The sequence below is a fragment of the Nesoenas mayeri genome, assembly GCF_963082525.1.
Source record: "Nesoenas mayeri genome assembly, chromosome: 19".
Classification (NCBI taxonomy): domain Eukaryota; kingdom Metazoa; phylum Chordata; class Aves; order Columbiformes; family Columbidae; genus Nesoenas; species Nesoenas mayeri.
The window spans coordinates 12,692,467-12,719,091 of NC_137568.1; the positions used below are offsets into that span (position 1 = coordinate 12,692,467).

Consider the following 26,625-nt stretch of genomic DNA (forward strand, 5'->3'; position numbering starts at 1 on the left):
AACGGGCCGTGGCCGGTGTGCGGAACGGGAGCGCTCGGGGCGCGCCGTGTACCGGGGCCAGCGAGTCCCGGCGGACCCAGCGGCTAGAGCGCCGCCTCCTCCCGCCCCACCATCGAGGCGAGGCGCCGGGCCTAGAGCGGCTGGCGCGGCGCGGGGGCCGCCGGAACCATCGAGCGCGGGGCAGAGCGCCGCCGTGTCCTCTGCGGCCGCCATGCTGCCCGCCGCCCGCGCGCTGCCGCGCCTGCCGCGCCGCCCGCCGCCCGCCTGGCGCTGCGGGCCCGCCCGGCCGCTCGGCACGGCCCGGGAGCGGCGCTCCGAGGCGCTGGCCGGGGCGCCGCTGGACACGGCCGCCAAGGAGTACTCGCCCAAGGTGCGGCAGCTGGTGCGGGACATCGCGGGGCTGACGCTGCTGGAGGTGGCCGACCTCAACGCGCTGCTCAAGGTGGGTGGCGGGGCGGCCCGGCCCGGCTCCCCGGGGTCGGCCCGGCTCCCCGAGATGGGCCCGGCTCCCCGGGGTCGGCGCGGCTCCCCGGGGTGGGCCCGGCCCGCGTGCGCCGCCTCACCGGGCGGCGCGGCCGCTGCTCTTCCCGCAGGAGACGCTGAAGATCCCGGACGTGGCGGTGGTGCCGGCGGCCGCCTCCCTGCAGCCCTCCCCGGCGGCGCCGCAGGTACCGGGCGCTGCGGGCGGGGTGGGGAGCGGGGCCGGGCCTGGGGGCTTCACCGAGCTCTGGCTGCTCGCAGGAGGAGGAGGAGCTCCCGCTCAAGAAGGAGAAAACGCATTTCACCGTCCGGCTGACGGAGCTGAAACCCGCGGACAAGGTGAAGCTGATCAAGGAGGTGAAGAACTTCGTGCCGGGAGTGAACCTGGTGCAGGTGAGCGGGGCCGCCCGGCGCAGGTGAGCGGGGCCGCCCGGCGCAGGTGAGCGGGGCCGCCCGGCGCCGCGGCCCGGCGGGTTCTGCGGGACGGCGCCGGCGGTTCGGAGGGAGCCGCGATCCCGGTGCTCAGGCCAGCACTGCGTGTGCGCGCCCCAGCACGACCGCGGGCAGCGCGTGGAGCAGGAGGTGGCTGTGCCTGCTTGGCGTTCTTTAGAGAGGGTTGTTCCCTTCCCGCCCTGCTGCAGCGAGCAGCTCAGGCAGCTCGGCCCTGGCAGAGGCGATGGGGTGGAGGAGGAGGCTCAGAACAAAGACCTGAGGGTCCTCTGTGCCAGTCTCACTGTCTCTAGGTCTAAGGGCCGCTGTGAGCTGTCCTGGAGAACTCGGGAGCAGCCAGAACTCCTCGTTACAGCTGTATTTGGCTTGCCTTCTCCTAAAGGTTTTTGCTTTTTCGAGGTGTATGGACCTTAGATGAGTTTCTATATGAGGTTTCTCTACATGTCTTTCAGTCCGTGCTTCCAGTGCTTTCCAGAGCTCCTCTTTTTGTAGGTGCTGCTTTTTCCTTTGGGCCTTTCACAGTCCCATGTCTGAACTCGTGCCCTTGAGCAGTGCTGTAGGCTCACCACAAAGAGTGGGTGATACAGCGATACAGCCGCTGCTACAGAAGCATTTAATGTGCTTCGATTCTCCGCTGGATGATGCTTTCATGTGTTGGCGATTATAGAAGTGCTTTCTATTTATCCTATTGCGAGGAAGAAATGTTGAGCGTTGTAAAATCTGCTCTTATTTGTAGCCTGGGATATCAGGATGATTTGCAGGAAATCTTCTGACCCGTTCATATTGCTGTATTGCAAAGCAAACAGTTTGATAACAGAAGCTCCGGTGGTAGAGATGTGAGTCTCCTCGGCCCACTGGGACGATGAGCTGGTACGCCGGCAGTGTGCCCGTTATCAGTCCCAGCAAACACTGAAATACCACAGCCTATAACGGACTGATTGGCGAATAATTAAAATCTGTCTGCAGAAGTAAAGCTCAGTCAGTTTGGCTCGGCACGCGGGACCCGCCAGGTGCTGGTCACGGTGCCGATGCTGTTACAGGTTGGCGAATGCAGCTTATTGCCGGTAAACTTGGTCAAGTGTGACTTACCTGACATTTTGGTTAAAATACACAAACACAAAGCAAACCTCTACCAGAGGTTGGTTAGCTGATAGGTTTTTATTGGAAATTTGCCATCCAGTTAAGGGGTTTTCATAAGATTTGTAGGGAATGTATTCTTGGCCCGTAAGGCTGTGAATTGTTTGGAAAAGCAGTTGTAGAAAAGCCTTTGGTTGTTGGGCGCTGGTGTGACTGGAGCAGGACAGCGCTACAGGTACAGCCGTGCTGGGACCGGCGCGGCGCCAGACTCGAGGCCGTTGTCAGCTCTGGAGCGTGCTCGGGGCTGGAAGCACGGCTGTGCCGCGCGGGCCCTGCTCCCCGTCCTGCCGCGAGGGCCGGGCGGCCGTTCCCGTGCACCGGCTGCTCTGGAGTGGGAGTTCAGCGCCAGCGGGCTGTGGTCTGAGGAACGTCAGCCCCGTGGGGCCAGCGGCGCCGGGGCGCGTCACCGCGCGGCCGCTCCGAGCGCGTCCCCAGCACCTTGGACCGGAGCTGCACAGCGTGCGATGGGAGGCATTGACAGACACTTACTCACTGAAAAGGGTCTCCCCGGGCTCCTGTGGATGTGCCGTCACCTGCAGTCAGGCTCGAGTGTCTTCCAGCAACGTGTGCTGTTGTTCAAGTAACAGTCCTGGGTTTTGGCCCGGTCAGTGGGTTTCCCGGTCAGCTGTGCGGAGGTCGGGCTCTGCCAGCCTCGCCAGCCTGGGCACCCAAGCCGCTTCACCAGTGTTGACCTTTGTCCCCCGCAGGCCAAGAAGCTGGTGGAGTCCCTTCCGCAGGAGATCAAGGCGAACGCCTCCAAGGAGGAGGCAGAGAAGATCAAAGCGGCGCTGGAGGCGGCGGGAGGGACTGTGGTTCTGGAGTAGCGGCTCCGGCTCAGTGGGAGGGACTGGCGCGACGCAGCCGTCGCCGCTGCTGCCTGCCCGGGCACCGGCCGCTGCCGAGCCGGGTCCAGACGCGTCCGAGCGCGAGACGGCCCCTCGTCTCGTGGTGGGAACGCTCTGCGGAAGCGAGCCGGTGCAGGAATGCTGTACGGTTCGGCGGAGCTGCTGTCTAGTTCTGGCATCACAATGGACTCTTCATAAATGTCAAAAAATACCTGTAAAGTGGTTAATGTCTCAGAATCAGCCCCCCACTTGTCCTCTGGGCTCCAGGCGCTGCCCCGGTGCCCGCGCTGCCTGCGCGCGCCGCACCGCGCAGCCCCCGCCGCGCTGCCCGTGGGTGCCGCTGCGCGGGCCGGCCTGACCTCCCGCTGGTTGTTCGCCGCTAACGGGAGCGGCGCGTTGCTCGGTGCGCGGAGCGGCCCCCGCGGCCCCGGGCGCTGGGCAGCGCGGTAGCGGGCGGGGCGGGGCCTGCGGGGAGCGGGGCGGGGCCGGCGCAGAGCGGCGCCCATGGCGGAGCGGCGCGTGTCGCGCTGGTACTTCGGCGGCCTCGCGTCGTCCGGGGCCGCCTGCTGCACCCACCCGCTGGACCTGCTGAAGGTGCGCCGGGCAGCGGCTGGGGGCGCCGGGCACCGGCGGGGGAACGGGCATCGGCGGGGGGAGCGGCTGGGGGGGACCGGGCGTCGGGGGGGGAGCGGCGGCCGGGACCGGGAAATGACTGGGAGGACGGCGGTGGGACCGGGTCGGGGTGACCGGGACCGGCAGACGCTGCGCGGCAGCCGCGAGGGACCGGGGACCGGTGTGGGGCCGGCTCTGATTGACCGGCCAGCGGCTCTGGGGCAGCCGGTAACGGCGGAGCGGGGCAGGGGAACGGCTGCGAAAGGCGGCAGCGGGTGCCGGGGAACGGCCGGAGGGCACCGGGGAGCCGGTTCTGAGCGGCCGGGCTGCGGCTGTGAGGACCGGGAGCGCGGGGATGCGGCCCTGGGCTCGGGGAGGAGCCGCGGACGGGCGGGGACAGCGCGGGGTGCGGGCCCGGGAGCTGCGGGGTGCGGGGGTCACGGAGGACACCCCGGGCAGCCCTGCCCGAGCGCCTGTGCACGGCCCGGCGGTGGCTCCGGGGCCGCGGCCTTGGACACCGGCCCACTGGGCTCCGTGTCCTCGGGCCAAGGTGTCACCGAGGCTCTGCGGCCAGCCTGGCATCCCGCTCCCGCACAAAGAGCGCGGCGCGCAGCCTGGCGCTGCCAGCGCCCGCGGACGGGGCGAGTGCCAGCGCTGCCCGGAGCCCCGTGTGCCGGCCAAGCCGCGGGCAGCCGGGCAGGCTACGGGGCAGCGGCAGTGCCAGCCGGGGTCTGCCGGGCCGGTGGGCGAGGGTGGGGACAGGCAGCCCCTTCCCACCCCTCTGCACGGAGACGATGTGCCGGGCGCGGGGGGACGCTGGCCCTGGCAGGGGGTGCTGTCTCCCCGGTGCTCGGCCCGTTGCCGGGCCCGGCTGGCCCTGCCTGCCCGGCGGAGGTGGCTGGCAGCCCGTGGGAGCTCGTGTGGGATGCCCTGGCAAGACGCTAAGCAGGGGAATTAGCCTGGCACACGTCTCTGGTCTGTCCCTGTCCCTGCGCCAGCATGACGGGTGTGACTTTCGGGCTGTGACCCGCGGATGCGCAGCCCCGCGTGCCCTGCAGCCGCGAGCAGCCAGGGCTCGTGCCTGACCACTGAACACGGAGCTACCTTTGACCCGAGCTCCCCGGCAGCGGGGCTGGTGCCAGGTGTGGGGGAGCACGAGGGGCCTCGGGGCCTGGCAGGACGGGGTCCAAGGGCACCTCACAGCGCCTCTGCACCTTGGTCCCGGCGGGAGGCCCCGGCCGGCCTGAGGGGGCTGGTGCTTTGCCGGGACGGCTGGGCTGGCACAGTGCAGCCGCTGGCCGCCCACGGGCTGCCTGCCCTGCTGCAGTGACCACAGCGCTGGCCAGCCCGTCCCCTGCAGCCGCTGGCCGCCCACGGGCTGCCTGCCCTGCGGCAGTGACCACAGCGCTGGCCAGCCCGTCCCCTGCAGTGACCACAGCGCTGGCCAGCCCGTCCCCTGCCCTCTTGCCTGCGGTTCCGCGGGGTGGACAGGCAGCAGAGGCGCCAGGCATGGCTCCGGTGTACCTGCCTGCGCCAGGCTGTCCAGCAGCTGCTTGCCCAGCTCCCCAGCACGCCACAGGCTCTGGTCCCTGGTGCCCGAAATGCGCCTGCCGGGGTCAAATGCAGGTTCCGTTCCCTGCAGCTGCCCCGCACGGACGCAGAGGCTGCTCCCGGCGTCCTGCAGCGTGTCCCACGCCCCGGCCGCGCTGGGGCTTCTGTAATGGGAGCCGGGCCTGGCCGCCCGCCAGCGGCCGTTTGCTCTCTTTAATTTGATCTGCCGGGGCCTTTGACTGACACGTGATTTGCACAGAATGGGGCCAGGCGGGCGCACCCCGAACGTGCTCCGACACCGACCGGCACGGCTGCTCCGTCCCCGCCAGCCCACGCTCCTGCGGCCGCTTCCTCCGGCGGTGGCGGGAGGTGCTGGGCGGGCGGGGAGGGCAGCGCCCGCTGTGGCCGGAGCTGTTCCGAGCGGGCGAGCAGGACTGTCCCGCTGCTGCGCTTCCTGCGCCTGGGGGGGAGGGGAAGTTACTCCGGAGGCCTCGCGCAGCAAGGGCACGGGGCAGCAGGAGGTCACGCATTCACCAGCCTCGTCACGGCCCCTCTGAGCAAACCCGCACTGGTGCTCACTCACTCCTGTGCTGCCGGGTCCTCCCAGAGCGTTTCTCGGAGGAGCAGGCACCGCCGCTTCACCTTGGTGCGCACTGAGAGGCCCTCGGGCCGGGCAGGTGCCTCGGCACTCGTCCTGCTCCCGCAGCCTCCGCTGGGCTGGGCCGGTTTCACAGTGCCGCTTAGGTGAGCGGAGGCTGGAGCTATTGCTGTTTGCAGGAAACCTCCTGCGTGAGTGCTGGCTGGTCACCCGACGAGCACTCGGCATGGCCAGCGCTGCCCGGTGCTCTCCTGTTGCTGCCCGGTGCTGAGCGGGTGCGCTGACACTGCCGGACTCTGCCCCAGGTCCACCTGCAGACGCAGCAGGAGGCGAAGATGCGGATGATGGGGATGGCAATGCATGTGATCCGCACTGACGGCTTCCTGGCTCTCTACAACGGGCTCAGCGCCTCGCTGTGCCGGCAGGTGAGCGCTGCCGTGCCCGGCCGGCCCCTGCTCCCCTGAGGCCAGCGCGGGGCTCCTGCGGCGCTGCCCCCGCGTTGTGCAGCTGGGCTGGAGCTGACAAGCTGCCCGAGCCACGGGGCCGGGGCGGCAGCACCCAGCGGGACACAGCGGCTCATTGTCCCTCTCCTGCAGATGACGTATTCCTTGACTCGCTTTGGCATCTACGAGACCGCAAAGAGCCACTTGGACCAGGGCAGCAAGGGGCCTCCCCCCTTCTACCAGAAAGTGCTGCTGGGGGCAGTGGGAGGTGAGTGAGGGTCCCACAGCCCCGGGCTCCGCAGGCTGGAGGAGCCCCCTGACCCCGGCTCCTCTTTGGCCACAGGTTTCACCGGTGGGTTTGTGGGGACCCCGGCTGACATGGTGAACGTCAGGTCAGTCCTGCTTGTGTCCTGGCGCTGCTGCTGGGGGAGGCTCGTGGCTGGCACGCGGCAGCAGCTGGGGCCGTGGGATGGTCCCCGTGCTCCTGACCGGGCTGCCCGTGGGTAGCGGCCCCGTCCGTGGAGCCCCAGCCCCTCTCGCGGCCGCCGGGCGGTGTGTGGCTGGAGGCAGCTTTCTTGTCCCTTTGCGCACAAACGCCGGGACCGTTTGCTGGGGCGCTGCCCGCGGCCGGAGCGGGGCCAGGGGCGGCCGGAGCGGGGCCAGGGGCGGCCGGAGCGGGGCCAGGGGCGGCCGGAGCGGGGCCAGGCGCGGCCGGAGCGGGGCCAGGGGCGGCCGGAGCGGGGCCAGGGGCGGCCGGAGCGGGGCCAGGGGCGGCCGGAGCGGGGCCAGGCGCGGCCGGAGCGGGGCCAGGGGCGGCCCGGGTCCCCGGCGCCGGGGCCAGCGGCGCAGCGGCCCCGCTCAGCCCGCTCAGCCCGCTCAGCCCGCTCAGCCCGCTCAGCCCGCTCTCTGCCTTGCAGGATGCAGAACGACGTGAAGCAGCCGCCGGCCCAGCGGCGCAAGTGAGTGCGGGGGGGGGCAGAGAGGAGGGGTCGGGACGTGCGGGGTCCGCGTGGCCGCGGGGGGGCAGCACCGCACCGGCAGCGGGGCTGCACCGGGGCCGTACCGGGAGCCCCGGGGCCGGGGCTGCGGCCCGGGGAGCTGCGGCTGCCCGGGGGGCGGCGGGGCCGCCGGGGCGCTGGGGAAGCTCCGGCCCTGACGCCGTCCCCTCTCGCTCCTTGCAGCTATTCTCACGCCCTGGACGGCATGTACCGCGTCCTCCGGGAAGGTGAGGCCGTGCCAGCCGGGCAGGGCGAGCGCGCCTGGGCTGCCCTCGCTGGCACCGGGCGCAGACACCGGGCGGCCGCGGAGCCGCGGGTCGGACGGCGCCCGGCGCCTCTGAGCGCTGCGTGCGGGGGGCCGGCAGCCTGCCCGGTGCCCGAGGAAAGGGAGACCTGCTGCTGGGAGAGGCCGAGAGGGTGGAGCAGGTGGGAAGGGACGAGCGCGGGGAGGAGGTGGTGCTGCTCCCCAGGATTCCCCGTTCCCGCAGCCCGCTTGCTGTTGCGTGTCTCAAGCGCTGATGTGTGAGGGGCTGGGACACTGACCGGAGGCTCATGGGGGACAGGAGGGTGAGTGGCGTCCAGGACTGTGCAGCTCCCAATCTGTCTGTCCACAGAGGGCCTCAAGAAGCTCTTCTCAGGAGCTACGATGGCGTCCAGCCGAGGGGCCTTGGTCACCATAGGGCAGGTAGGACAACGGTGCAGGGCAGCAGGTGACGGGGCAGTCCCCGGCGAGGAGCGGGGACGTGTCACTAATATGCCATGTGTCCACAGATCTCCTGTTATGACCAGACCAAGCAGCTGGTTCTGGCGACTGGGATCCTGTCAGACAACATCCTCACTCACTTCCTGGCCAGCGTCATCGCTGTGAGCCGGGCTGGGTGCGGGCGGCAGGCCGGGCTGCCACAGCTGCCTCTCGGGCCTGTGGCGGAGCAGGGCCAGCGCACAGGCTGCCGTGGGGCTCTGGGTCCCTCTGGGCATCATGGCAGTCCTGGCGCCCGGGGCTCCTCGAGCCGCCGCCGCTGACCCGGCTGCCTCTCCCCAGGGCGGATGCGCCACATTCCTGTGCCAGCCCCTGGACGTGCTCAAGACGCGCCTCATGAACTCCCAGGGCGAGTACCAGGTGAGCGGTCCCTCCTGCCCGCCTCCCGCCCGCTGTGCGCGCCGGCGCTGCCTCCCGGCGCCTCCTCATCTCTCCATGTCGCTCTAGGGTGTCACCCACTGTGCCATAGAGACTGCCAAGCTCGGGCCCCTCGCCTTCTACAAGGTACCCGGCTGGGGACATGTGGGATGGGCTGGTGGGGGGCAGCGGGGGGACCTGGGCTGGGAGCAGAGTTGGTGTCCAGGACGGTTCCAGGCAGGAGGCGCCCGGGCCGCGCTGCCCGTGCTGCAGCTGCTGCCGCGTCCGCCTCGCTCTGCCCGTCCCCCAGGGCCCAGCTCGCCCGCCGGGCTCCCACAGGGGCTGCGGGTCCGGGTTCAGCTGCCGGGCCGCAGACGCCGGGCGGCTCTGGGGCCCTGCGTGCCCAGGCTTGGTGCAACCACCCCGAGTTCGGTCTCACTCCCGGGATGGCCCCGGAAAAGAGGTTTCGCACCTGAGGTCTCTTCCAGATTCTGCCAGTCAGGCATTTTCCCTGTTACAGCCTGTCCGCTCGTCCTCTCCAGGCAGCCCAGCGCCCTTCCGAGCCAGGGGCTGCGGGATCTGACCCGGGCTTCTCCTGAGATTCTGCCTACGTGGTGGTGATGGCAGCGCTGCTGTTTGCGGGCAGAGGGGTTGATGCATGACGCTGAGATCTGTGTGCGCTGCACTGGCTGCGGTGCCTCCCGCACCGCTCCGCAGTCTCTGCCTGCACCGAGGCCCCGGCTCCCGCAGCTCGTGCTGCATGCCTGGCCGGACCCCCCGCGCTTGCCGGCCGCCGGGGGTCGGGCTCCCGGCACCCTCGGCCCTGACGGGGAAGCCCAGGGCCAGGCACACGCTGACGCCCTTTTCTCGCTGCCTCTTCCAGGGCTTCGTTCCGGCTGCCATCCGGCTCGTTCCTCACACTGTCCTCACCTTTATCTTCCTGGAACAGCTGCGCAAACATTTTGGGATGAAAGTGATCACCTGAGTAGGAGGGACAGGACCCCACCTTGCCCCAGGGGGGTGAGCGTGCGGGTCACCGCTGAGACCCCAGAACCCCTCTGCTGTCTGGGGCCAGCACCGTTCCCCTTGTCCCCACTCCTGTGCCTTGCCAGTGCCTGTGACCAACCAGTCCCAGACTCTCCTTTCCTCTCTCACCCCCGTTCTCAGCATCTGTTACCTCTGGGATATTCTTGGACCTCTTGTTCCCCCTGCACCGTTTGTTTGGGGTTTTTCTGCTGTTTTCCACTGCCCTTCTGGCCGCGAGTCCTGCCCCAGGCTCCCTCAGCCCGGTCCCGGGGAGGGGGACCCATCTGGCGCCGCAGGGCTGGGGGTGATGTCCGTGCTGTGGCGGGGGCTGTGCCGGGCGCAGGGGAGACACCGGCTCAGCCCTGGAGCTCTTAGTGCCCCTGGCCCCACGCTCCTCCGCTGGATCCCCGTTCTGCGTCCCGACCCCCAGACAGCCCCTGCTTCCACTTGCCAAACCTCCCCCGTGCCCGCTGGCTGCTGGGCTCTTCAGGGATTGTGCCTCGTACCAATGACAGAGCAGGGACCCTGGGGGTGATGGCAGCGGCCCGGCAGGGCCCCTACCTGCCCCCGGCCCTGCTCCCTCGCCTGCAGGGCGCTGACCCTCCCCAGCCCCGGGGGAGCATCCGTCCAGCATCGCCCTGGGCGCCCCCAGCCCTGTCTGCCCGCCGGCCCCCCCCGCCCTGCCCAGGGGCTGCGGGCACCAGCCCCTCTCCATGTGCACCCCTGCGTGTGGTGGCTCCGAGGGATCAAAGAACTGGAATATCTGTGACCTTAATATACATTAAACAGTGGAACAAGCACAGCGCCTGGTGTCCTGCTCGTGCGGGGGAGGCCGTGCCCCTCCCGCTGGGGGCGCAGGCTTGGAGCTGAGCTCCCCGGGAGAACAAGGCTCGTGCCCTTCGGCATTGCCCCGCGCAGGGGCCCGCACGCCTTTCGGTGCCCCCGCCGGCCTGGGGGGTGCAGGTGCCTGGGCGGCCCATCTCCCGGGGCAGCGCTGCGCCGGGCTGTGCCGGGCTCAGCGGAGCGGGCCGGGCTGTGCGGGCGCCTGCTGGCGCTGCCCCGGCGCGGGAGCTGCCTGCGGGATGTGACGCTAATTGGGCTCCAGCAGGCGGAACGGAGCCAGCCTGCAAGAGCACAGAAGTGAAAGCTCGTCACCTTAACGAAGTCTAATGATGCTGGCTGGCACTGCTGCCTTGTTCCTGTGCCTGGATCTGTGTGAGAGCTGTGGGCAGGTGAGCATGAGGTGAGCTGAGCCCTCTTTTCTCGTGAGGGGCTGGGGGCTGCCCGGGCTGTGGTGCCTTGTGCCTTCGGTCACCTCCGCACCACTTCCAGGGTGACGGGTGCTGCTCTGCGCCCGCACCAAAGGCCAGCGCGGAGCCGCAGGACACTGTCCTGGCCAGCGGCAGAGACATTCCAGCCCAGCCATGGTCCTGCGGGCTGTCCCAGCCCCACGCTCCCCCAGCTCGCACACCCTCTTCCCACGCCCCTCACGGCAGCTGAGCGGTGCCGCGGCCACCCCGGCAGGACAGCGTGTGCCAGACGCAGCCTGGAGCACGGCGCGCCGGCAGCTCCGCGGTGCGGGAGCACCTCTTATCTCTGAGCATCGCGGACCGAGGGGCCTCGGCCCTGGCAGCAGCGCGTAGCAGCCGTGTTTGCGCTCGCCCCGCGGGTCTCGCCCTGCCCAGGCCTCTGCCCACCCCAGCAGTCACCCCGCAGCCTGCACAGCGCTAGGGCTGCTGATTCCCCCCGTGGCCCCGACCGGGGGGTGCGAGGGCTGTGTCCAGGGGCTGCAGCTGTGAGCCTGAACCTCCCCAGTGCTGGCGAGGCGCCCGCGAGCGCCGGCGTGTGCCCAGGCGTCTGGGCCGCTCTCTCCACACCCGCAGGGGCTTCCAGCGAGCCGGACCCGGCTGGGGGCTCCCGGCGCCCCGTGCTGCAGCCAGCTCCGGGGGCAGGGCTGGCCGGCTGCCAGGTGGGAGGACGCTCGGTGTCCCCGAGCTGTCGCAGCCTCCATGGCCGCCGCGGCTGTCGGCCCAAGGTAAATCTGTCGGTGCCCAAGGGCCGGGGCCGTGCAGCTGCCGGTGGCCCCGCGGGCGGTGGGCCTGCCCGGGCCACGCTGCAGCGCGGGGCTCGGGGGCCGGGATGTGCTCCCCCGGTGCCGCAGCGGGGCAGCGCCGCACACACGGACCCGCCGCCGCCGGCCGTGGCCGGAACGCGGGGGTCGGGGCAGCTCCCGGCTGCGCGGCCGAGGTTTGTCCGGGTCCTCGGCGGGGACGGGAGTGCTGGGAAAGTCCCGGGGCCGCCGGAGAGCCGCGGGATTCTGCCGCCTCGCTGGGGCCGGGGGAGCAGCCCCGGGGACCCCCGGCAGCCGCGGGTACCGGTCCCTCTGCCTCGGGGCCGGTGCGGTCCAGCTGCCCCCGCCGCTCCGCCCGCCCCGTCCCCGCCGGGCAGCCGAGCCGGTGCCGGGAGCGGAGGAGACGGCGGCGGGGACAAGCGCCCGCGCCCCCGCAGCGCCCGGGTTGATGCGGGACCGCTCGCACAGCGCCGAGCGCCCGGGGCCGGCGGGGCGGGGCGGGGGCACCGGGCTGCGTCCCCCCGTGCCGGCGGGAGGAGCGGGGCGGCGGGATGCGGCTCCTCGCCCGCGGTCCCTCCCCCTGTCCCGGTCCCTCCCCCCGAGCCACCACAGCCGCCGCCGCCGCGGCTCCGGCAAAAGTTTTCGGCGGAGCGGCCGAAGGCGGCGGTGCCGGTGCCGGTGCCGGTCCCGCCAACACCGAGATGCGCCTGGGAGCCGGCGCGAGCCCAGAGCCGACAGGTACGGAGAGGGAGGGAGGAGGGAGCGGAGCGGAGCGCCCATCCCCGCGGGCTCGGGGCTCCCCCCGGCGCGATGCCGCACGCCCAGCGCCTGGATGGGGACTCGGGTCCGGTGGCGCATCCCCGGGGCCGCGGCTGGAGCCCCGGGGGCCGGAGCAGCAGCTCCCGCAGTCGTCCCGGTGCTCGGCACCGGCCCCGGCGGGGCTGAGCTCCTCTGCCAGGGGTGTCCTGGGCTGGGGAGAGCCCAGCTGGGCTGTGCCCGCTCCTGCCTGAGCCGCTGCCTCCGCCATTCCTGGGAAGGGACTCAGCCCTTTGGGGGTCTCGGCACCTCTGGGTGCTGCCCTGGCTGCCGGGAACCCCGGTGAGCAACGCCAGCCGGGCGCTGACACGCTGGGAGCATCTCCCCGATCAGCCCCTCGCCAGGGTGGTGCCCGCCAGGTCTCCCTGCTGTGGGCACAGCAGTGCCTGTGGCTTTCTTGCCGAGGGGCAGAAGCAGGGGACGCTTTTCCACCCTTCCCAGTGCTCCCCAAGCTCCCTGGGCTTTGCAGGGGCCCATTGCAAGTGCCCTTTGTGACTCTGTCCCAAGCTCTGCTGTGTCAACACGGTGTTGGTAAATGGCTTTGTTTAACCAGGACATGTTGGGTATGTGACCTTGCCGTCCTTGTGGCTGCAAGCGCATCTCCAAAGCAGCGGCCGAGCCCACCTCTGCCTGGCACTGTGCTGCCCGGCCTGGCAGCTCTCTGGGGCAGATGAGGGAGAGGAGCCGGTCCAGCTCCCCTGGGCCGTGGTGGCTGGACGGGCAGACGAGGGGGCATCTGCTGCTGCCCGGGCAGCACTGCCGAGCGTTGGTCTGCTTGTGCCTCGCCGTGCAACCCGAAACGCAGCCTCCTTGCCCCATGCAGCGCTTGGCAGCACGTGCTGTGGGTGTCCTGACCCACGCCAAAGTCAATGGTTGCCCCTGTGATTTCCTCGGCTTTATCTGTGCATCAGCAGGATAATTTGGGGCCCACAGGACCCCTCCTCAGCATATTAGTGCTGTCCCAGCTGCCAGCTCCTGCCCTTCCCACCAATCCCTGCGCCTTTCTGCACGCTGCGGTGCAGATTATGTGTTGTTGTTGCCTGGAGAGAGGAACAGAGAAAAGGCTGAATGGAGAAGAGGCAAAATGTGGATTAAAAATAGTTAATGAAAAAATGTGACCGCAAGCCCTGATCGGCGGCGCAGGGCTGAGACCAGCTGCTGGGCACAGGCTGCGCCGCGCCGCCTCGTGCCAGGCAGAGGCAGGGTCTGGGCAAGCCAGATGCAGGGGAGATGGGGCGGCCGCTCCGCTCTGTCCCCTTCTGCTCCTCCATTGCACCCTGCCCAGTGTGCCCCACGGCCAGAGCCTCTGTCCCCCGCCTGCCCCAGCCCAGCGGTGCTGGGGAACCTGGCTGCGAGCAGTGGGCGCCGGCGGCTGCTGGGCATGAGTGCAGCCCTGCAGCACCGCCTGCCTGGTGCGGCTGGTGACATGTGCCCATGTGCTGCAGGTGCCTGGGGACGGCGAGGGACCCTGCCAGGACAGGCTGCGGTGTGCGATGGCACTTGCACATCGGCACCTTGGCAGAGCAGGGGCTGAGCTCACTCCTTGGTGAGGTGCCGGGACAGTGTTCCCGGTGCCGCAATGGCCGCAGCGTTTGTTCATGACACGAGCTGCTCTGGGCAGGCGGGCGCTGAGCTCCCAGCGCAGGCGGGCGCTGAGCTCCTAGTGCAGGCGTGTGCGCAGTCCTGGCTGCACTGACCTTTTCCCAGTCCTGTGGCTCCCCTGTGACACGCTAACCACACGTGTCACGCCGTGTCTCTCGTGTCATCCTATGTTTCATGGGTTTCCATGCAATGTGATGAACAAGGGAAACCTGTTTCCCGCAGCCAGGACCGCGGTGCTGCGTGGCTCAGCATCCCCTCACGCGGCGACTCGAGCACCCCCTGGCTGCCCGGCGCTCGAGGCCGTGTCCTGCTGTGGCACTGGGCAGCTGTGGAAGATGGTCCTGGCCGTCCCTCCGGTGGCGGGGCAGCCGTGGGTGACGCCGAGTGTTCTCCTGGCAGCACAGGGGTGGTCGCCGTTTGTTTGTGTCCTGTGTTCCTGTTGACGAAAACACTGTCAGGCTTGCTTTAGGTTTTGTTGGTCCAAAGTGACACAGAATCCGACACCATGGATGCCTGGTGACGTTGGCTCTTTCCGTGCGCCGCTGCTCAGTGTTTCCACAGCCATGTGTCTCTGTGCAAACGAGCTGCTCCAGGCAGTTCGGCTGCTCCTTCGCTGCCCAGGTTCCTGGTACTTGCTTCACAGGAGAGGACTGGAGCCGTTGTGGGTGACAGACGGGGAGCAGGAGGTGCCCCCGAGCTCGGGACAGGGACACAGAGGGGACAGCGAAGGGTGTGGGACAGAGCTCCCCACCGTGCCCGTCCCCCCCAGCTTGTCCTGCTTACCGTGGTCCTTGGGTGGAAAGTGGAGCAGGATCTGCGAGGCCAGGCTCGCGCTGGCATTGCATCAGCTCTGGCCCTGCACCGTCCCCTCCCTTGCCAAGTGCTGAAGCCCCTGCCGCGCTGGCCTGTAGTGCTGAGCTGAAAGCCAAGCCAGCCGTGGAAAGCACCGCATTAGCACACGGGGGGCTAATCCCTGTGTCTGGAGGGGACGCAGCCCCCACCGCCACCTCCCGCGCAAGGGGTGCTGTGCTGGGCACGGGGCTGCGCTGGCGGGGCTGCCGTGGGCTGCCCAGCCTCTCGGCGCTTGTTCGGGGCCGCGGTTGTGCCGGGTGCCCCCGGGTCACGTTGCAGATGCCCATGAGTGTCCCTGTGGAGGCTTCACCGAACTGCTGATCCATGTAGCAATCGGCTCCAGCGATCCCAGATGTGGAGCTCGTTCCTTCACACGTGTGACGGCAGCCAGAGCCGGGTGCCGGCGCGGCCGCACGTCCCCGGGGCAGCGCCTCTGCCCGGGCGGTTGCCGACCGAGGGGCTCTGAGCGGCTGCGGGCCGGGGGCTGCACGCCTGCGGGGGGGCAGGTTCCCGCCTGGTCCCCATGGGCGCTGACCTGCTGCTTCAGCCAGCACGGCATCAGTGCCGTCCCGCTGCCCCCGAGGGCAGATGTTGGTACCTGGGTCTGACATCCCTGTCCTCCGGCGCCGCGGCTGCCAGCGTTGACCCATCGCCACGTGGCACAGCTGCCCCGGGGCTGGTTCCTCTTCCCTCCTGTGCCATCGCGGGAGCGGGGTTTCCCCCACCAGCGGAGCAGCAACGGGTGTTTGCAGCCCGGCCCCCGCAGGGGTCAGCAGCCGCAGAGCCGTGACACAGGGACATGCCACATTGCCCAATGCCAGCACAGGGCAGAAGTTCCCTGTGTGCCCACTGCGGCACGCCGCGGCCCCAGCAGATGCACCTGCTCACACACCGGGCACCCTCAACGCGGTGCCCATGCAGCAGAGGGTCCCCCAAAGCCTGGCCCCAGGGCAGGGGGATGTGGCGCTAGAGCCAGTCAGGCATGACAGGGTGAAGGGACGTGGTGATGCAAAGCCCGGCCCCGGTAGACCCGGTGGTGATCATGGCAGAAGGGCTCCTGGCACCCACAGCCATGGCACATCCAGCCAGCAGCACCCGCTGCTCCGAGCACTGTGGGCACCGGTGCCGGGCAGTGCCGGCGCTGGGGAGCTGCTCGGTGCCACTGGGGATCCGAGCCGCCCAGACCCCGCTGTCCCTGCCACATGGGGCTGCTGCTCCTTCCCCGCCACTGCCCGTCTGTGCCGCCCCATGGACGGCTACAGCTGCTCCGCGGCTGCTCCCGTGTGTCGGTGTCTGCTGGAAGCAGCCCGCGTCTCCAGGGCGCAGGGCGGGGTGGCCGAGCCACCGGGGGTCTCTGGCACGGCAGGAGCCGGGGCTGGCACAGCGCTGCAGCCGCACGGCACCACGGGCAGCTGGGACAAAGGGCCTGGCAGGGCGGGGAGCCCTGTGCCGAGGCGGGGAGCGTGACCGGCCCCGCGGCCAGGACCCCTCACCCAGTGCAGTCTGCCCAGCTTGGCCGCGGCCAGGCCCCGGGGCCAGGGGCGGCTGCCAGCCCGGGGGGAGTCTGGGGCAGAGGCCTCCCCGCCGCTAAATCCCATCACAGGCAGCTAAAAATAGACACACCCCTGCCCCACAGCTGCCTCCTGCCGCACAGTGGGGCGCGCAGCCAGCTCGCGGTGCGCGGGGAGCGGCTCCTCCGGGGACCGGGATGCTCCGGGCACCAGGAGGTTCCCACGGGGCCAGGCCAGTGCCAGCAGTGGGATGGGGCAGCTGGGGACACCGGTGTGGGGCTGGCGGTGGGACAGGGACACTGGCGTGGGGCTGGCGATGGGACAGGGACACTGGCGTGGGGCTGGCGGTGGGACAGGGACACCGGTGTGGGGCTGACAGTGGGACAGGGACGCTGGCGTGGGGCTGGCGGTGGGACAGGGACACCGGTGTGGGGCCGGTGATGGGACCGGGACACCGGTGTGGGGCCGGTGATGGGACAGGGACGCTGGCGTGGGGCGGGTGGGGGATGAGAACAGGCATGGTGGTGTTGGCAGGTGGCTGGTGGGTGCCACCAAAGTCCCCATTCCCAGAGCCCACCCAGCGCTGTCTGTCCCAGGAAACGGTTCCCTCTGTCCTGGGATGGTCTAAATAAGGCGCGATGGCAGATCCAGCTCCTCGAGCCGCATCTGGAGCCGCACGCGCTGATTAATGAGCTGCTCGGGCAGCTGTCTGCACATGGCGAGTGGGTCTGCATGGAGGAAACACGACTTTCCCAGGGATAAAAATAGGCGTGGGCAGCGAGCGAGCCCTGGGAGCCGCGGCTGGTGGGGAGCGCAGCGCTGCGGCGGAGCCGGGGGACGTGATGCGGCAGTGTCTGCCGTGGCACTGCCGCTGTCTGTTCTGTCCCCATCCCCTGCCCCGCTCAGCCGCTCTCGCCCCACACGGCCGTGGGGCCGCCGGCAGAACTGGCCCTTGTCGGCAGAGCCAAAATCCCACTCAGGAGCTCCGTAACCGGCTTAGGGGGATGGAGGGAATTACGGAGCCTCGTGAGCTGGGCTTTGCCTGGGAGATCCCGGCGCTGTGTGGGTCCCGGCGCTGGGGCGATGGAGCCGCGGCAGCATGGCCTGGCTGAGCCGGTCCCGGGGCCACGGCAGCCCCGTGAGCTGGGGATCCCTGCGGGTTAATAGTTAACCACCCCAGGGCTGGCAGCCATCCTGGGTGGGTGCCGTGGCTGGGGACACCTGTAGGGACAGCAACGGGGACAGGGCACCCCAAGGGCACCCTGCCGGGCCATCCCAGGCCTGGCCTCCCCCACCGCTGGATGCAGCTCCACCACGAGCAGGGGGCAGTGGGGAGGGGAGGCGGCCCGGGTGCCAGCCCCTGCCCCGGGAAGACGCTCCGGCGCGGGGAGGGGTCCCAGGTGCTGCCCTCAGGTCTGGGGGTCCCAGGGGCAGCGTTGCAGCAGCAGGGTCCGCACTGCGCAGGAGGAACGTCTCGCACGCGGCCGCGCTCCAGCCGCCGGGGCTGGGGGAGCTGCGGGAGCCGGGATGGGGGTCTGGTTCTGGCTCGGGGGGGCGGTGTGGCTGTGGTTCTGGTGCCGTCCCGGGGCGGAAACTGCAGGTACCCAGCCTGGTGGGAAAACGCACCAGCCGCCGGGTGGATGCTGGAGGCGGGCGAGGATGGGGACAGCAGCGCAGCACTGCGACCCGGCTCCGCTGCACCGGGGGATCCCTGCCCTGCCCGCCCGCCCCGACTCTGCCCTGGGATGGGTCCCACCGCCTGCGTCCCCGTCACCCGCCACCTCCTGCAGAGTCACCTGCGTGCCAGGACCTTGGCTGTCAGGGCAGAGGAGCTGCCGGGGGACAGTAGGAAGCCCGACACGCCGCGCTGCTCCCCATGCGGCCCATGGTACAGCAGAGGGATGTCCCGGCCGCGTCTCCCCAGCCTCCTGCTGCTGCTGCTTTGCTGCCAGGTAAGGTCGGGCAGGATGGGGCTCTGCTCTGTGCCCGCACCAACGGCAACCCCTGGCCGCGGCACAGCCCACGGCCATTCCTGAGCCAGGAACGCCGCCCCGCCTGGCGTGGCAGCCCCGCGGACAGGGCCGGTGACACTCTGGGTTCTCCCAGGGCCCCTCCGCCCAGATCACGGATTTCCTCTTCGAGAGCTGGAAGGCGTACAGCGAGGAGTGTCAGCGCAACATGAGCCGCCTGCCCGCGCCCACAGGTGAGCGCCGGGGTCCCGCGGGACGGGGCTGCGGGGAAAGGGGCCGGTGGGGGGCTGGTGCTGGCCCTGGCACCGGCGAGGCCGCGGGCGCTGCCACGTGCCGTCCCTCTGCAGAGCTGGTCTGTAACCGCACCTTCGACAAGTTCTCGTGCTGGCCCGACACAGCGCCCAACAGCACGGCCAGTGTCCCCTGCCCCTGGTTCCTGCCCTGGTACCAGAAAGGTAACGGCCAGCGGGGGCTGCGTGTGTGCGCGCACGTTCGTGTGCTGTGTGTGCACACGCGTGTGCACGTGCTGCTCTGTGCACTCACTCCTGAGCCGGTGCCCGCGGTGGCTCCAGGTCCCAGCTCCCCCATCCCCCCTCCCCTCGCAGTGAAGCACAGACACGTCTTCAAGACCTGCGGGCCAGACGGGCAGTGGGTGACGGGCCCCCGGGGACAGTCCCTGCGCGACGCCACGCAGTGCGAGCTCGACGCCGAGGACCTGGAGGCACAGGTGGGCAGAGCTGGGGCGGCTGGTGCAGGGCTGCCTGCCCTGCCCGGCCCTCTCCCTGCCTGCCCTGCCTGCCCTGCCTGCCCTGCCCACCCCTCTCCCTGCCCCTGCCTTCACTTGCTCCCCCCTTCTCCAGGAGAAATTTGCCAAGACCTACGGCAGCTTCAAGGTGATGTACACCGTGGGCTACTCCGTGTCCCTGTGTGCGCTGATCCTCGCCCTGGCCCTGCTGCTGGGTATCAGGTGGGGCCAGGGCAGGCGCCCGGCGGGGCAGGAGACGGGGCGGGCGGAGCCGTGCCGGCCGGGCGCTGACGCGGCTCTGCTCGCAGCAAGCTGCACTGCATGAGGAACTACATCCACATGAACCTCTTCGCCTCCTTCATCCTGAAGGGCGTCTCCGTGCTGGTCATCGACGCTCTGCTCAAGACTCACTACAGCGACAAAATCGACGGCTATAACGTGCACATCTGGCTGAGCGATGAGGTGAGCGCGGGGCACGGGCACGGGCAGCCCTGACCCTGACCCCGACCCTGACCCTGACCCCGACCCTGACCCCGACCCTGACCCTGACCCTGACCCCGACCCTGACCCTGACCCTGACCCCGACCCTGCCTGCAGGCGGCCGCGGGCTGCCGGGCAGCCACGGTCTTCATGCAGTACGGCATTGTGGCCAACTACTGCTGGCTGCTGGTGGAGGGGATCTACCTGCACAACCTGCTGGTGGTGGCCGTCTTCTCCGAGAGGAGCTACTTCACCCTCTACCTGTGCATTGGCTGGGGTGAGCGCAGGGGGCTGGCTCCCCGTCCCTGTCCCCCGTCCCCCTCCGTGCCTCACCTGTCCCTGCACACTTCCCTGCAGGGGCGCCCATGCTGTTCCTCATTCCCTGGGTCGTCGTGAAGTTCCTCTATGAAAACATCCAGTGAGTACCAGGTCCCGCAGCAGCACCTGCGGGTGCCCGGGGCATGGGCGGTGCATGAGGGGTGGGGGGACTGTGCGATGGCGTGGGAGGCTCCAGGCAATCGCCCGTGCGAGGAGCAGGGTGCCAGGCCACGGCGCTTGCCCAGCTGGGGCTGCCAACACCATGCCGGGCTGCAGCAGCCGCCCGGCCGAGGGGCTGCCCAGCAGTCTCCGTCCCGCCGCCCCGCAGGTGCTGGTCCACCAACAACAACATGGGCTTCTGGTGGATCCTTCGCTTCCCCGTGTTCCTGGCCATCCTGGTGAGCCCAGGGCTGCAGCCCTGCCCAGCGCCCCCTGCCCCGAGGGCTCTGACCCTGCGGCGCAGGGGCTGCCCCGCCGCCCCTGCCCTGCTCCTCAGGGCTCACTCCTCCATTGCAGATCAACTTCTTCATCTTCATCCGCATCATCCAGATCCTCGTCTCCAAGCTCCGTGCGCACCAGATGCGTTACACCGACTACAAGTTCCGGTGGGTGCAGGTGCAGGTGCCGGGGGTGCATCCACCCCCAGGGCCCCGCGTGACGGGCCGCTCTCCGCCAGGCTGGCCAAGTCCACGCTGACGCTGATCCCGCTGCTGGGCATCCACGAGGTGGTGTTCGCCTTCATCACAGACGAGCACGCCCAGGGCACCCTGCGCTACGTCAAGCTCTTCTTCGACCTCTTCCTGAGCTCGTTCCAGGTGAGCCCAGCCCGGCGCGGCGCTGCCTCCCGCGGGCCCCGCGCTCCGGCCACGGGCCCCTCACGCCTCTCCTCCCTCTGCGCAGGGGATGCTGGTGGCCATTCTCTACTGCTTCGTCAACAAGGAGGTGAGTGGGCCGGCACGGGACGGGGCGGCGGGGGCTGTGGGGCTGTGGGGCCGCGGGGCTGTGGGGCCACGGGGCCGTGGGGCCGTGGGGCCGTGGGGCCGTGGGGCCGTGGGGCTGTGCCGCGCTGAGAGCCGCTGCCACAGGTGCAGGCGGAGCTGCTGAAGCGGTGGCAGCGCTGGAAGCTGGGGAAGGACCTGGCGGAGGAGTACAGACACACGTACAGCCACGCGCCCAGCGCCCGCAACGGCGCCGGCGCCACCTGCGAGAAGCACCAGCTGGTGAGCAGCTGCACCAACGGGCTGGGCCACGGCCCGGCTGCCGCGCACCCCGGCACACGCCACCCCGAGCGGAGCGGCCGCGGCCCCGCCGAGCACCTGGCCCTGGGCGAGCGGCACCACTGCTACGAGTTCCCCGAGACCACGGCCGAGAGCCACTTGTGAGCCACGCGGGGGCTGCGCCGGCCCCGCCGCGGGCTGAGCCGGCAGGGAAACCGCGCCGGCCCCAGCTCCGTCCTCCTCCGGGCGCTGCTGGCGGGACGCGGCCCTGTGCCGGCCCACGGCCGCGGCTGGGCCAGCTGCCGGGGAGGCACGGCGAGCAGGACCTGGACCTCGGTGGGGAGGGGATCTGCGGGGGGTGGGGGGTGGGGGGTGTCGTGCTGTGGTGCTGCCCTCGTGCACCTTCGAGACCCTTTGTGCAGTGCTGTAACTTATGTGTGACTGTAAATAGGTGTGAGCCCGGGCCGGGCTGCAGGGCCAGTGCCGCGTGTGCCTCTGTCTGAACGCGGTCCGGCTGTGGAACGGGCTGCCCACGCTGTGCCCAAGCACCCGTGGTGACGGCGGCAGCCACGGATGGGGAGCTGGGCCACGCAGCATGGACGGGCTGCACCAGAATCCAGCCCCACGCCTGCCACACAGCCCCACGGCATGACCCACAGCCCCTCGGCGTGACCCACAGCCCCTTGGTGTGACCCACAGCCTGCCCCACAGCCCACGGCCCCGCACAGGTGAGCAGACGCGGCAGCGGCTGTAGCAGCGCAGCGGCCGGGGCTGCAGCTCCCGCCAGCCCTTTCCTCTGGCTGCTAATCGGCTCTGTCCTCTCACTGCCAGGAGCCTCTAATTAAATCATTTGGCTCTGCCCACCGGCACCCTCGCTCCCCGGGAGCCGGCGCAGGCCATGGCCGGGCAGCAGCCGCCGGCAGCACCGAACACCGTGAGCAGTGCGTGGGGTGCGGGGCGGCGGGTCAGCCCGCGCTGCGCTGCGCTGTCCGCGGCGTGGGGAGCGCGGGGGCCGGCACTGTAAGAGGCTTGGGCCACGCACATGAGCGCTAAGCCCGGATGCCGCGGCTTTGGGCACCACAATCGCCTGGTGTGCTGGGATTAGCCTGGTCCACCTTTCCGGCCGGAGCACCCTGCCCGATGGCTGGCGGCAGGACAGACAGACAGCCCTGCCGTGACCCCGGCACAGGGCACTGCCCGCCAGCCTGCCTGGCCCCGCAGGTGACGGGTCCCGGCTGTCCCGGCCCCGCGCACAGCCCGGCACAGGGGACGTGACGACAGGGCGAGCGCTTGGGGCACCCGCAGCACTTGCAGCCCCGCACAGCCAACAGCAGCGCTGGGCAGGCGGTCCCCCCGCCAAACCCACCGTCCCAGTGCGGCCAGCACAGGGGATGGGGGAGCCACGCGGCCCAGACCGCTGCCAGGACAGGGGCGCGGGTGCCAGCGGGGCAGCCATGGTGTGGAGAGGCCACATCCGCAGCGCTGGCCCTGGCTGCACCGCGCTTGGCTCCCGGCGCGGCGCCGCGCTGCGCCAGCAGTAATTTTCCTCTGTTTACTCGAGAACTTGCTGCCGGCCCAAGCAGCGCCCGTGCGCTGGGGCTGGAGCCGTGCGGGCAGTGCAGCCGTGGGGCAGAGGGTCTGGTCACAGTGCCGTGGGGCTGCGGGGCCCTGGGGCCGTAGGACACGTCACCTGTGGGGCAGCAGAGCTGTGGGGCTGAGCCGCGGTGCCGGATCCAGCCAGCGCAGCCCCGCGGAGCTGCTGGCCTCCATGGCCGCTGCCGTCACTGTGGCCTCCTGACGCGGTAACGAGCCTAATTGAGGCAAATTGTTGGAGCACGAAGCGGTTTCTGGGAAGGTAAATATGGCCATCACGCGGGGTCCAGCCCTGCGCCTGTTGCTCCAGCGTTGCCACAGCAACACCCCACTGCTGTCCCCGTGGCACCGTGACACCCCAGAGCTGGCTGCACACACACACTCAGACTCACAAACACATTCACAGACACACACACGCACACATGCACACACACACGCACACCATGCACATGCGCACACACACGCACACACGCCATGCACACGCACACACACGCACACACACACGCCATGTACATGCACACGCACACACACACACGCCATGTACACGCACACACACACGCCATGCACACGCACACACACGCCATGCACACAGTCCTTGGCAGCCCAGCAGGACCTGCCCTGTTCCCCGTGAACCGCCGGCACTGCCGCCGGCCCACACATCCCGGGCACAGAACCACAGCTGGTTTGTGCTGAAGGACCTTCCCGGCTCCCCGGTCCCCTGCCATGACACGGACATCGTCACCAGCTCAGGGTGCTCGGAGCCCCGTCCAGCCTGGCCTGGGGAGTCTCAGGGATGGCTCATCCACCCGCTCTCTGGGAACCTGCCCAGGCTCCCACCGCCCGCCCCGGGAGCCGTTTCCCTGCCGCGGTGCCCGGCGGCAGAGGCCGGAGCGGGGGAGGCTGGGCACCGTGGCCACCGGCCACCCCGTGCAGCTGGCCCCGGCGCCTCGCAGGAGAACTCCCACTTTATCAAGGAAATGGAGCACCACAAATTGGTCTTCTAAGTAGATTGTGCCCGCTGCCGGCCCTCTTCCCACCGCCTAATTCAATGATACAACACACACCTCTCATCCTCTCACCGTTTAATCTAATGATCAGCACCGTACTGGAGGCACAGGGAAAATAAACCCCTGCTGACTTCGATTTTTATAGGTAAACAGCCCGATTTCTCTCGCCTGTGGCCTCAGCGCCTCGCAGGGACGTTCCCCCCCCGCTCCCGCGCTGCCTCACCCCGGGGATCGTTATTTGTCTTTCTAAAAATCGCCTGTTTATAGAATGATTCTTGTACGACATTTCATTAGAGCGGCTGCTTCGCCTCCGGCTTCCCGGCACCTGAACCTGAAGATAAACAAGGCGGAGGGTGCTGGGGCCGGCAGGACCCCGCGCATCCCGCGGGGACACCGAGCGGCCGCTCCCGCCCCCTGGGGACACACGGCCCGGAACAGACGGACAAATGGCTCCAGTCCTGCTCAGGGCTCTGCGACTGTCACCTCCTGCCCGGCTCCCCGGGTGACAGAGGGACGCGGGGCCGGCGGTGCCGCGGTGAGGGATCCGCCCCACGGCAGCTCCAGCAGCGGTGGCACCACGAGGGGCCGAGGCGGCGCCCGGCTGTGCCGAACTGGGCAGCACGTCCCGGCACTCGCCTGCTCCGGGAATGTTTTGGTGCCGGGAGGTAAACAGGGTCACGGCCAAGTGTGACGAGGGGCACTTGAGGAGGCGCTCTAGCAATGCTCGGTATGGCTCAAATGCCACTAAAGCGGGGCAGGGAAGAGGATACGAGTGTATTAATAGTGTCAACATTTAGATCTCCGGTCCAGCTCCCGGGATGCCGGAGGCCCCAGGCCCAAGGGCACCGTGCTCCACGGCGGCACCACGGCGATACCGCGGGCAAGATCCCTTGGAAAAGAAACAATAGAAATGAGAGGTGGCTTCTGCTCTGCGCTGCTTCTCCTGGGGACTCGGTCGGGACTGGGAAGCACAGGGAGCCCCGGCCCTGGCTCCCAGTGCTGCAGCCACAAAGCTGCACGGGTTTGGAGTCTAAAAGGGGAAGAACACAACAGAACAGTGGGCACCGGCAGCCCAGGGAACAAGGGGGGATAGGGCAGGGAACAGCCTGCCGGGACATCGGGGACACAGCCCTCCCTGGGCTCTGCAGCACCGCACCAGGCACAGCACAGCGGCACCGCACACTGGGCATGGCGCACCGGGCATGGCACAGCGGCACCGTGGGGCATGGCCGGGCAGTGTCACGCAGAGACAGAGCCAAAAGGACACCAGCTTTTATTTACAACACTCCTCAGGTAACAGACAACAGAAAAGAGGAACAGTACAGCTGAAGGACTCAAAGGAAAGGCAACGGCAGCCCCGGCCCCGCACCCTCCCCACCGGCCCTGGGCATGGCGGGCAGGGGCTGCTCCCACCCCCGCCGCTGCTCTGGGGGCACGGGGGGCCACGGCTGCTCCGCTCAGCCCACAATGGCACTGTCGCTCTCCCGGGCTCAGGTGATGCAGAAACCCCCTGAGCCTTGCCAGGGTGGGGGGCCCAAAAAGCCCCCAGGCGGGTCACAGTGGCCGCAGCAGCCCCCGCAGTGACAGCTCTGCCAGGCAGGGCCAGATCTCTGCCAAGGCGCGTGGCTGGAAAATGGTGTCAGCACGGAGCAGCACGGAGCAGCCCGGGTGCCAACGAGCCGCTTTCCGCACAGTCAGCACCAGCTGCCCGGAGCTGCCAGAGCACCGCGGCCAGGCGGGCTGAGCATGGCACGTGGGGCTGGGGCAGCGCTGACACCCCATCCCGCTCTGCAGGGACAGCAGAGCAGCCCCATCCCCAGCACCACAGGGGCCTGGTCCAGCCTAAGCACAAGGAAATCCGGCCTTGGTCATGGACCCGCGAGCCCCGGCAGCACCGACGAGCCGCGGGTCCTGCGGCCACCCCGGCCAGGGAGCCAGTGCAGCCGGTGAGACCTGCCCGGCACGGAGGGTGTTGGGCTGGGGCTGCCGGTCTGTCCCGAGGCGCCGGGCAGAACCAGCTCTCCCTCCTCCTCCCCGGCCCACCCAGCAGCTGCGGCTCCTCGGCGCACAGGAGGGAGCAGAGACCTGGAGCCGCCTCCCCCGGCACCGCTGCTGCGCTCTGCCCTGCGTGCACCAGCGCCCGGGGAGCCCAGCGCAGCGGGGCGCAGGGAGAGCAGGAGATGCGCGAGCCCGGCGTGAAGTGGGGAAGGACAGAGAGAGCCGGGAGGGGGGCTGGGATCCCTGGCGAGAGGCTCTGGGCGTCCTCGGTGAGCCCCGGAGCATCTCTGCTTCCACGCAGCTTCAGAGCCAGCCCAGGGCTGCCCGGCTCTCCTGCGGGCGTTGGGGAGAACAGACCAGAGGAGGAAACCAACACAAAATCTCAAATAAATCTGCTTGAGGACCTTAGGAGACCAGCCGATCCGCAGGACTCGCCTTAGGACTTCTTGGCGTCCTGTGTGCTCCTCCTCTTCAGGTCACCCAGGTCAACAGGCTTGAACGCTGCAGAGGAGGCGGAGGCGGCGCTGGCGCAGAGGCCGCGCTGCAGCCGCCCCGGCCCCGGGCCCCGCCGGCCGCGCTCCCGCCGCAGCCGGGACGCCGCTCACCTTTGAGGCTCGGGTTCGGCATCTTCTCCACGTACTCCTCGACGAGGCCGCGCTCGGAGCCCATCTGGCTGCGCAGGTCGCGCTCCACGCACTGCCAGGCTGCGGGCACGGAGCGGCCGCTCAGCACCGCGGCGCGGCCCGGCCGCCCCCGCGCCCGCCCCGCTCACCCTCGTAGATGAAGCGCACGTTCTCCTCGTGGGCCGGCGTGAAGATCTCGCTGCCGGCGCCGGGGGAGCGCGGGCCGCCGCTGCGCTTGCCGTTGTACACCACGCGGGACACCGGGGAGCTGAAAGCGGAGCGCGGGGCTGAGCCGGGCCCGGGGCCGCGGCTGGGCCCGGGGCCGGGCGGGGCTCACCTGGCCATGGCTGTCGGCTCGGCGGGGCTCGGCGGGGCTCCGCGCGGCTGCGGGAGAAAGGAGAGGGCGGCCAGGCCGGGCTAGGCCGCGGGCCGCCCCCCGCCCGTCGCCATGGCAACGCGCGCCCCTCACCTGGGCCTGGCTCCCGCCTCCGCTCGCCCTCGGGCCGCGACGGAAGCGCAGCAGCGCGCAGGCGCGGCCCCGCCCCCGCGCAGCCCGGATGGCCCC

The 26,625-nt window shown here is 69.8% G+C and overlaps 4 protein-coding genes across 11 annotated transcripts; 3 read left to right on the forward strand and 1 right to left on the reverse strand.

The window, feature by feature from the left end:
- The first annotated feature begins 95 nt into the window (after positions 1 to 95).
- MRPL12 (mitochondrial ribosomal protein L12) lies at positions 96 to 3,123 on the forward strand. Of its 4 annotated transcripts, XM_080356286.1 has the most exons (5): positions 96 to 442; positions 594 to 668; positions 742 to 873; positions 2,568 to 2,671; positions 2,775 to 2,914. In XM_080356286.1, exons 1-4 carry the CDS (start codon positions 212 to 214, stop codon positions 2,649 to 2,651), a joined length of 522 nt encoding a protein of 173 aa, XP_080212412.1. In that variant the 5' UTR covers positions 96 to 211; the 3' UTR covers positions 2,652 to 2,671; positions 2,775 to 2,914. The 4 variants fall into 4 exon arrangements, with proteins under 4 accessions (XP_080212412.1, XP_080212411.1, XP_080212413.1 ...); XM_080356285.1 differs by lacking the exon at positions 2,568 to 2,671 and having other exon boundaries at positions 2,775 to 3,123; XM_080356287.1 differs by lacking the exons at positions 2,568 to 2,671; positions 2,775 to 2,914 and adding an exon at positions 1,667 to 2,560.
- A 293-nt stretch (positions 3,124 to 3,416) lies between these two features.
- SLC25A10 (solute carrier family 25 member 10) lies at positions 3,417 to 9,311 on the forward strand (the record flags this gene model as incomplete). The annotated part of the gene is made up of 11 exons (XM_080356627.1): positions 3,417 to 3,506; positions 5,979 to 6,098; positions 6,270 to 6,384; positions 6,460 to 6,508; positions 7,034 to 7,075; positions 7,298 to 7,341; positions 7,729 to 7,799; positions 7,886 to 7,978; positions 8,157 to 8,234; positions 8,322 to 8,378; positions 9,115 to 9,311. The coding sequence occupies 11 exons, from the start codon at positions 3,417 to 3,419 to the stop codon at positions 9,214 to 9,216; spliced, it is 861 nt and encodes a 286-aa protein (XP_080212753.1). The 3' UTR covers positions 9,217 to 9,311.
- An 8,699-nt stretch (positions 9,312 to 18,010) lies between these two features.
- GCGR (glucagon receptor) lies at positions 18,011 to 21,004 on the forward strand (the record flags this gene model as incomplete). Its single annotated transcript, XM_080356337.1, has 13 exons — positions 18,011 to 18,061; positions 18,216 to 18,312; positions 18,427 to 18,534; positions 18,685 to 18,806; positions 18,940 to 19,046; positions 19,133 to 19,286; positions 19,422 to 19,581; positions 19,662 to 19,722; positions 19,951 to 20,020; positions 20,139 to 20,227; positions 20,299 to 20,437; positions 20,523 to 20,564; positions 20,708 to 21,004. The coding sequence occupies 13 exons, from the start codon at positions 18,011 to 18,013 to the stop codon at positions 21,002 to 21,004; spliced, it is 1,497 nt and encodes a 498-aa protein (XP_080212463.1).
- A 3,691-nt stretch (positions 21,005 to 24,695) lies between these two features.
- MCRIP1 (MAPK regulated corepressor interacting protein 1) lies at positions 24,696 to 26,564 on the reverse strand. Of its 5 annotated transcripts, none has more exons than XM_080356391.1 (5): positions 26,398 to 26,564; positions 26,229 to 26,328; positions 26,043 to 26,141; positions 25,873 to 25,938; positions 24,696 to 25,770 (listed from the first exon to the last, which is right to left on the reverse strand). In XM_080356391.1, exons 1-4 carry the CDS (start codon positions 26,403 to 26,405, stop codon positions 25,909 to 25,911), a joined length of 237 nt encoding a protein of 78 aa, XP_080212517.1. In that variant the 5' UTR covers positions 26,406 to 26,564; the 3' UTR covers positions 24,696 to 25,770; positions 25,873 to 25,908. The 5 variants fall into 5 exon arrangements, with proteins under 5 accessions (XP_080212517.1, XP_080212516.1, XP_080212513.1 ...); XM_080356390.1 differs by having other exon boundaries at positions 26,210 to 26,328; XM_080356387.1 differs by having other exon boundaries at positions 24,696 to 26,141; positions 26,210 to 26,328; positions 26,398 to 26,444; positions 26,530 to 26,564.
- Between the last annotated feature and the right edge of the window lie 61 nt (positions 26,565 to 26,625).

What these genes read in the sequence shown, in the direction of transcription:
- MRPL12 (XM_080356285.1), top strand. Translation starts at nt 212, where the DNA reads ATGCTGCCCGCCGCCCGCGCGCTGCCGCGCCTGCCGCGCCGCCCGCCG. An exon ending in ACCTCAACGCGCTGCTCAAG is followed by an intron (nt 443 to 593) that starts GTGGGTGGCGGG and finishes CTCTTCCCGCAG; the next exon opens with GAGACGCTGAAGATCCCGGA. An exon ending in CGGGAGTGAACCTGGTGCAG is followed by an intron (nt 874 to 2,774) that starts GTGAGCGGGGCC and finishes TGTCCCCCGCAG; the next exon opens with GCCAAGAAGCTGGTGGAGTC.
- MCRIP1 (XM_080356387.1), bottom strand. An exon ending in CGTGCGCTTCATCTACGAGG is followed by an intron (nt 26,142 to 26,209) that starts GTGAGCGGGGCG and finishes CCGTGCCCGCAG; the next exon opens with CCTGGCAGTGCGTGGAGCGC.